Source organism: Salvelinus fontinalis, chromosome 28 (genome assembly GCF_029448725.1).
Source record: "Salvelinus fontinalis isolate EN_2023a chromosome 28, ASM2944872v1, whole genome shotgun sequence".
NCBI lineage: Eukaryota > Metazoa > Chordata > Actinopteri > Salmoniformes > Salmonidae > Salvelinus > Salvelinus fontinalis.
The window spans coordinates 5,011,413-5,021,451 of NC_074692.1; the positions used below are offsets into that span (position 1 = coordinate 5,011,413).

At 37.8% G+C, this 10,039-nt stretch overlaps 1 gene segment (V, D, J or C); it reads left to right on the forward strand.

The window, feature by feature from the left end:
* Window positions 1-440: 440 nt before the first annotated feature.
* LOC129825864 (T-cell receptor gamma chain C region C7.5-like) lies at window positions 441-9,680 on the forward strand. The segment is given in 4 exon segments: window positions 441-780; window positions 1,107-1,169; window positions 2,025-2,087; window positions 9,217-9,680. Coding segments are annotated over 4 exon segments (618 nt in total).
* Window positions 9,681-10,039: the final 359 nt, after the last annotated feature.

The window sequence follows — 10,039 nt, forward strand, 5'->3', positions numbered from 1 at the left end:
GCAAATATGCACTATATGTGATCAACTCATGTTAGAAAATAAAAATATATATTTTTGAAAGTTTGCAATTAGTTTCAATAAAGCCATATGCACAATTTGCAGTATATTGCATGTCATAATCTTAGAGATATACACACTCAGTTAAATGTGTGATATAAATGTAAAGTCATTTTATATGGGGTAAGAATGTTTGACTGTTTACTTAGCTAAGAATCTTATTAATTAAATGATATTGAACGTTTTGATTTACACCGTATTGAAATACGATATTCCAGAAAGGATAGTTGATATGAAAAATAGAATGAGTTGGTACATGTAATTTATGTATGTAATTTATTGTTTAATGGAATATAGAAAGTAAGCTGGATATACAACAAATGGTGTGGGACATCACGATTCATCTTGACAACAGACTAGATCTGAAGTATGAAAACTTGACTATGATGTCCATTTCTTGTGTGTCTTTAAAATCAGACAATCGTGTACAAAAACCCAAAGTCACGGTCTACCCAGTGTCCAAACCTGAGCCGAATAGGAAAACAACCCTGCTATGTCTGGCTAGAGACATGTTTCCAGACTTGGTCAAGATTTCATGGAAGATGGTGGATAAAAACGGCCGAACAATGGAGGTGCCCAAAGCAGAGATGGAAGAGCTGGAGCAGAGGGAGGAAGGGCGGACGACAAGTATGATCATCATTGATAAAGAGAAAACGTACAAGAACAAATACATCTGTTCTGTGGAGCATAAATTGGGCACTCAAGACGTTGACATACCAAAAGGTAAAGCCAGTCATTTAAATAGTTTAACATTAGCATGTATTATGTCATTCATACATCATTATTCATGTAATATTTATTAATTTAATATATTTATAAGTAAGCTATCATGTATTCAACCATGTAAAAAATGGCATATTACATTTTCAAAGTAAAAAAGAAAGTCCATCAAAATTTAACCGACACTTGGTAATTGCATAGTTTCGCAAGTTAATTTCTCAAGTTTAAACAAGTTCACCTTTTTTGCATAACTATTATCTTTGACATTAGCCTACACAAATGCTCTGAAAAATATTGTTTAATATGATATTTTTCCATATCATTCTCAGAGGAACCAACTGAAGCTCCTCAAACCACCATGGCTGCACCAACCACTCTGCACGTTACCTATGGTAGGATTGATGTGTATTTCATGCAGGGTTGGAGTCAATTCAAACACAAAAATCATGCATCCAAAACATTAAGAACACCTGCTCTTTCCACAACATAGACTGACCAGGCGAATGCTATGATCACTTATGGATGGCACTTGTTAAATCCACTTCAATCAGTGTAGATCAAGGTGAGGAGACAGGTTATTGAAGGATTTTTAAGCCTTGAGACAATTGAGACATGGATTGTGTATGTCTGCCATTCATAGGGTGAATGGGCAAACAAAAGATGTAAGTGCCTTTGAACGGGTTATGGTAGTAGGTGCCAGGCTCAACGGTTTGTGTCAAGAACTGCAACGCTGCTGGGTTTTTCACGCTCCCGTGTGTATCAACAATGGTCCACCCAAAGGACATCCAGCCAACTTGACACAACTATGGGAAGCATTGGAGTCAACATGGGCCAGCATCCCTGTGGAATGCTTTCGACATCTTTTAGAGGGGAGTGTAACTTAATATTACAAAGGTGTTCCTAATGTTTAGTAAACTTGTATATTTATGTGATATATTTATATGAGTATCATGTGTTCAAGCAACTAAAAATGGCATACCACCTTCTCAAAGTAAAACAAATAATGTACATAGTAATGTGGACTTACACTTGTTAATTGCATAGGAATGTTGTGTAGTTGGTTTTGCAATCACCTTTTTGCAATCAACTTGTTTTGCGTAACTATTCTCCCCAACACAATCTCCAACAAAAACGGCAAACCTGGCAATAACTGCAGAAACAGAGATATGTCATGGCTGATATTTTTGTATTAATTATGTCTGATGGTAGATAATGCTCTGATAATGCTTTTTCCATCTCATACTCAGAGGATCCAACTGAAGCTCCTCCATCAACAAAGGCTGCACCAACTGCTCTGCAGGCTACAAACGGTAAAATTGATGTCGATTTCATGCAAGGTTGGGGTAAATTCATAAAACAAAAATTGAAAAAGGAAAAAAATATATACATGAGTGGCTGGATCAATGAACAGATTTACAGTGCATTCAGAAAGCATTCACACCCCCTGACTTTTCCACATTTTGTTGTGTTATAAAGTGGGATTAAAATGGATTTAATTGTCATTTTTATGTCAAGGATCTACACAAAATAATCTGTAATGTCAAAGTGGAAGAACATTTTCAACATTGGTCAAAAAAAATTATGGGACACATGACACTAATATACCTTGATTAGTATTCAAACCCCTGACTCAATACATGTTAGAATCACCTTTTTTTCTGGGTATGTTTCTAAGAGCTTTCCACACTTGGATTGTGCAACATTTGCCCATTATTATTTAAAAAATTCTTCAAGCTTTGTCAAAATTGGTTGTTGATCATTGCCACACAACTATTTTCAGGTATTGCCATAGATTTTTTTAAGCAGATTTAAGTCAAAACTGTAACTCAGGAACATTCACTGTCTTCTTGGTAAGCAACTCCAGTGGAGATTTGGAATTGTGTTTTCGGTTATTGTCCTGCTGAAAGGTAAATTCATCCAGTGTCTGGTCGAAAGCAGACTGAACCAGGTTTTCCTCTAGGATTTTGCCTGTGCATAACTCCACTCCATGTATTTTTTGTTCTGAAAAACACCCCAGTCCTTAGCAATTACAAGCATACTCATAACATGATGCAGCCACCACAATGCTTGAAAATATGGAGTGGTACTCAGTAATGTGTTGTATTGGATTTGCCCCAAACATAACACTGTGTATTCGGGACAAAAAGTGAATTGCTTTGCCAATGTTTTTGCAGTATTACTTTAGTGACTTGTTGCAAACAGGGTGCATGTTTTGGAATATTTTAATTTTGTACAGACTTCTTTCTTTTCACTCTGACAATTGGGTTTGTATTGTGGAGTAACTACAATGTTGCTGTTCCATCCTCAGTTTTCTCTTTAAAGCCATTAAACTCCGGAACTGTTTAAAAGTCACCATTGGCCTCATGGTGAAATCCCTGAGCGGTTTCCATCCTCTCCGGCGACTGAGTTAGGAAGGACACGTATCTTTGTAGTAACTGGGTGAATTTATACACCATCCATAGTGTAATTAATAACTTCACATTGCTCAAAACGACACTCAATTTATTTTAATTTTTCCCCATTTACCAATAGGTGCCCTTCTTTGCAAGGTATTGGATAAACTTCCTGCTCTTTGTGGTTGAATCTTTGTTTGAAATTCTTCAGTGATGCCAATTTTTACTGATTTAGGCTTTCCACAACAAAGGGGTTGAATACATATTGACTCAAGACATTTCAGCTTTTCATTTTTAAATAATTTCAAAAAACATCATTCCTCTTTGAAATTATGAAGTCCTGTGTGTAGGCCAGTGACAAAAAACGAAATTTAATCAATTTTAAATTCACGCTATTACTGCCACACAGGCAGTCATGAGTCATGACCGCAGTAAAGTTTCACATGACCGTTGAGTCACAAAAGCTCCTCTTATGCACTCTAGACATGCATTGGCAGTACCCAACTCGCAAACTACCATCAGGTCGCTAATGGCTGGCTCTATTGCCCCTGTAACCACTCGGACATCAATGCGAATGCAATCGGAAATCACATCAAACACAACATCAAAACAGTATTGTGCTTTTAAAACTCACCTCACTGTGACGATCAATTTGAAAAATAGAAGGTCAACAATAGGTTGAAACTGAGTGTAAAACATGGTGATTTTGGATGTTGTTTCAAAGCCTATAACACAATGAAATGGACAGCGCGTTCTAAGGTGATTATTAAGTCAAAACATCCATATGCATATTAAAGCTTATGCATAAGCATAGGCCTATATTTGAGCCTAAGCACCCACAAAAATAACTTAATTAAAATAATAATTGTGTTGTAGTACAAAACATACCCTACTGCACATTATGCACAGCAGAAAAATATAAAAACTGATTTAAGATGTCTTTGGTACATAATTGGTCTAGCTCAGGTATTCCCAAACTGGGGTACGTGTACTGCAATGCCATCGGGGGTACGCCAAATAAAAATGTGATTCACATTTTTAAACAGTCATTTATATTTTACAACGGGGCTATACATTTGGGTGAGGATATCTTTCTCAGCTGACTAGCCTCGTTTCACTGCCAAAAATAAAATTAAACCATCTAGTGTACAGCGAAATAACAACACAATGTAAAATAGAGGTAGCCTAGTCAAATAATTAATATCCAATCACATTAACCGTTACTCTCTTGCGGGAATTTCACTAGCGGTCCGTATGTAGCCAAACGTAGCTGCTGCTCATTCTATTTGCTTGAAAATTGATGAATGGTTAAAAAAGTAAGGCCTGCATCCATAGAGACACATAACAGCTCTACTGGTAGTACTGCTACTACCAGCAGTACTACACCTGTACCTGTCAACAACACAAGTTGTTCTACTTCCACAAGCACATCCAATGCTTGCATAAGTAATTTGTTGTTAGCCCAGCTAGCATGGACACCGAAAGTTGTGAATCTGATGCAGCCGAAAAGCTACTGCCCCCTTACCTGGGAAAGCACAACAGACAGGGATGTTGGACCATCGAAGAGGTGCAAATATGATGAGAACTACATTGATTTGGGGTTCACTTATATTGGGAGTAGTGCCTTTCCTCAGCCACAGTGTGTTAAATGTGCAAAAGTACTATCTCACAACTCGATGAAACCTTCACTGTTGCACAGATATTTAGAAACAAAACATGCCAAAAATAAGCCACAGAAGTTTTTTGAGCGAGAATTAAGAGTAGTAGGACATGTATAAAAGCAACAGATACCATTAATAAGAAGGGGCTAGAAGCGTCTTATATGGTGAGCTACCAAGTGGCTATGACAGGCAAGCCCCATACTATTGTGGAGGATGACGAGTTTCTCACACGACTGGACTATCTGGGTGATGTTTTTTCTTGCCTGAATGATCTGAATCTAGGATTACAGGGACTCTCCTGATGTGCGGGACAAAATTGAGGCTATGATTAAGAAGTTGGAGCTCTTCTCTGTCTGCATTAACAAGGACAACACACAGGTCTTTCGATCATTGTATGATTTTTTTGTGTGCAAATGAACTCAAGCTTACGGACAATGACAAATGTGATTTAGCAAAGCACCTCAGTGAGTTGGGTGCGTAGTTACGTAGTTACTTCACAAAACGGATGACACAAACAACTGGATTCGTTATCCCTTTCATGCCCTGCCTCCAGTCCAGTTACCGATATCTGAACAAGAGAGTCTCATCAAAATTGCAACAAGCGGTTCTGTGAAAATTGAATTTAATCAGAAGCTACTGCCAGATTTCTGGATTGGGCTGCGCTCAGAGTATCCTGCCTTGGCAAATCATGCTGTTAAGCCCTTTGCAACCACGTACCTATGTGCGAGTGGATTCTCGGCCATCACTAGCATGAAAACTAAATACAGGCACAGACTATGTGTGGGAAATGATTTAAGACTGAGACTCTCTCCAATACAACCCAACATTGCAGAGTTATGTGCATCCTTTCAAGCACACCCTTCTCATTAAACTGTAGTGAGTTATTCATAATTTTCCGTAAACAAATATGTTTTTTATGTAAGATGGCTAAATAAAGAGCAAGATTATTTATTATTATTATATTATTATTTTTGCCCTGGTCCTATAAGAGCTCTTTGTCACTTCCCACAAGCCGGGTTGTGACAAAAACTCACACTCATTCTTATGTTTAATAAATGCATCATATGGTGTGTGTGTGGCAGGCTTACAATGATGGCAAAAAACAATATTTGAGAGTGCGCTGACCCTGGTGCTAGAGTGGGTACGCAGCTGGAGGTTGAATGTTTGAAGGGATACAGGACTGTAAAAAGTTTGGTAAACACTGGTCTAGCCTATACTCGAATATTAAACATATTCTTGTAATTTTCTTTGAGTGTGGACTGTATTATTATGTATACTGGATGGACTGGTTAACTTATGCTACGCTCCAAACTTTCTATGCATGCGTCTGGGAGAGAATATATAGGTTTTTGCAGGGCAGCTTATAGAGTTAGCCTACAATTATAGTGAATTTGTATTTTATTTTGAATAGCCATGTAAAACATTTTTTTAAATGTATTTTCACCATTAATAGGCTGACACATTACCTTTAACCTCTCTTGGGCACGTGAGACGGTAGCGTCCCACCTCTACAGCGGCTAGTGAAACTGCTGGGCGCCAAATTCAAATACAGAAATACTCATTATAAAAATTCAGAAAACAAAACATATTTTACATAGGTTTAAAGATTAACTGCTTGTGAATCCAACCACGGTGTCAGATTTTTTTAATGCTTTACGGCGAAAGCATACATTACGATTATGAGAACATAGCCCACTAGACAAATCATTACAAACAGTAGCCAGCCAGGTAGAACAATTAAACAATTTAGAAATAGAGATAAAATTAATCCCTTACCTTTGATGATCTACATATGGTTGCATTCAGCAGACATTAGTTTACTCAATAAATGTTATTGTTGTTCGATAAAGTCTCTTTATACCCAAAAATCTCTGTTTTGTTCGCGCGTTTTGTTCAGTAATTCACAGGCTCAAACAAAGTAAAAACGGAAAGACAAAAAAATCCAAATTGTATCCGTAAAGTTCATAGAAACATGTCAAACGATGTTTATATTCAAACCTCAGGTTGGTTTTAGCCTAAATAATCAATAATATTTCAAACGGACAATAACGTCGTCAATATAAAATGTAAACAAGAAACGCACTCTCTCGGTCTTGCGCAGGAAAAAGCTCTGACACGGCAGGGTCCACTCATTCAGACTGCTCTTACTTCTTAATTTTTCAGAATACAAGCCTGAAACATTTTCTGAAGACTGTTGACATCTAGTGGAAGGCATAGAAACTGCATTTTGAGTCCTAAGTCAATGGATACTGTTTTGGCATTGAATAGAAAACTACAAAACCAAAAATAAAACTACTTCCTTAATGGATTATTCTCAGGTTTTCGCCTGCTAAATCAGTTATGTTATACTCACAGACACTATTTTAACCGTTTTGGAAACTTTTGAGTGTTTTCTATCCAAATCTACCAGTTATATGCATATCATATATTCTGGGCCCGAGATGCAGGCAGTTTCATTTGGGCATGCATTTCATCCAAAATTCCGAATGCTGCCCCCTACCCTAGAGAAGTTAACTACAGAATATTCTACCACTGATATTTTCAATATCCTCCTCTCTGTCCGTCATGTGTTTCTCAAGTGCACAGAGAGAGGGGCTGTCAACAGTTTAATGAAATATGTTATTTTGTGAAAACGTGATATTATTGATGTTCCAGAACAGATTTAACTTTGGTTCCCAAATTAAGCACTGGTTTCCAGCAGGAACAGGGTTCTCACTGTCATGCAGTGAGAGGCTGCATGCTCAAACAGTGGTTGATGTGTGGAGGGAAAATGGTGTTCTTATAAGCCCAGACATTTCTAGATGAAATACTGTGTGAAAGCAGAGTTTTGATGGTTGCCACTAAAAAGAAGGAGGATCCCAGCTGCTACTATATTTATGTCTCAGCTGCTCATACTAATCACATGCTCTGCTACAAAACCGGAGTCTCCAACCCAGCATGATTGAAAAACGAACCATTGGAAAGTCATCCTCCACTATTTGAGAAGATGCAGATCACATGTATTTTCCCCCCTGACTTTGTTCCTGACCATTTGATAATAGACCATTATAAATCTAAACTGATTTGACATATTAGTAAAGACAAGATTAAATTGAGAATGGTCTGATGGGTGAAGATATGATCACTTGAGAGAACAGCGTGTGCAGCCTGAGGCAAGGAACAGAGCACAAGCTTTTTTTTCTACTTTCTCAACTCATCAGTAGCCTGTAGTCGTACCATGCAGCCCATATTATGTTTCGATTTCTAAGGTTTGTATCATTCACAACTTAAGTTGCCAAATTACTCTAAAACAGGACCTGTTTCAAACGATCACTTTTACGCTCAACATAGCCACTTCATATGCACACTTGCTCTGGAATGGGAAAAATATCCTTTCTATATTATTGAGCTAAATTCTATTATATTCTTCGTACCATAAAATCATATAGCCTACGACAAATAATGTCACAGGACTTATAAGCATGTCTTGTTTGCTAAGTGAACAAACCTACAGCGCATGGCTTGGCTCATAGCCAGATAACATACATGAGTTGGCCTAGGCCAACTCATATTCTGTTCTTCTGAAATACATTTTATTCATATCATGTTTCTTTAGGCCTGTCTAAAATAAATAATGGATTTAATGTATGTATGTATGTTAAATGAAATTGTTATACTTTTTTAACTGTTGATATTCCAAAGGTGTGCATCAGCGGATTGGATGTGGTTTGTATGCATGGAAGCCTGGAGATCCTTAACATGTTTATGTTAATAACGGTCAATTACCGTGAGACTGGCAGTCTTTTGAATGACAATAAACGTCTGAGGAAATGTCATGACCGTCACAGCCCTGTAACACAACAAATTGTGGAAAAAGTCACGGGGTGTGAATACTTTCTGAAGGCACTGTGGTTATGGTGAAGTTGCATTATTCAACAGTTGCATTATTTACGGTAAATTTGAGGTGTGTAGCAAGAATGTCGCTTTGCCAAGCCACATCCAAAGGCAAAGCAAGGAAGTAATATAAAGAAAAAATCTCTTGACCTACGGAGAGACGGCGCTGGTAACAATTCTAGTTAAGCTAAAAACCCTCAAAGCTCCATTGTTCGTGGAGACCGCATTCGCTGCATATGTCGGCTAAATTGTATATTACATCTTCGTGGCGCATAGCCGACAAAGTGCAATCGATCGATTCAATCGGAGCAATATTTTATTGACATTTTCCACTTTTTTTATACAGAAACAACAGCAAACAGAGTAATAGGATCGAGCAAATACCAACAAACTCATGAATAAAAATAGAAAAGAAACAAGATGACAGCAAACAAAAACCAACATAAAACTGGACTATATTAAAATAAAACCATTGGCTAAAATCCCGGCCTATACTATTTTCTCTTCCCCAGATTCCTTCCAGTCAACATGCAGTCTCAACCTGGCCTCTCTGGTTTATACAGTGATGATCCTGAAGAGCATGGTGTACTGCTGTGGGCTCTCTCTCCTGCTGCACAACAGGAACCTGGGAAGTAGACCCAAAACCTGTAGACCCATTCATTGAAAGGATATGCCCCAGTATGGATAGAGTTGTAGTGGGCTGGGAACAACAAGGATTTTACACCCCATTGTGGTCTCAGATTTCATTTGTGTACCTTTTATTTTTTTCCAGCTTCATTTTTTTAAATGCTAAAATTTTGTGAGCCATAGATTTACACGTCTTCCAATAACTTCAACAGCTAATTATGACATTAATTGCAGAACATTTCATTTGTATTTCCAATAACTTCAACTGACAATTATGACATTAATTGCAGAACATTTCATTTGAGTATATTGTGTTTCCCTCCTTAACATTTATGCCTACAAGGCCGCTCTCCTTTCGGCAAATCTGACCACGACTTCATTTTTATCCTCCCTTCCTACAGGAAGTACCCATGCTAAGAACTATTCAATGCTGGTCTGACCAATCGGAATCCACACTTGTTTTGATCACAAAGACTGGGATATGTTCCGGGTAGCTTCCGAGAACAACATAGACATATACACCGATACGGTGACTGAGTTTATCAGGAAGTGTATAGGAGATGTGCCCACTGTGACTATTAAAACCTACCCTAACCAGAAACCATGGATAGATGGCAGCATTCGCGCAAAACTGAAAGTGCGAACCATCACATTTAACCATGGCAAAGTGACTGGGAATATAGCAGAATACAAACAATGTAGTTATTC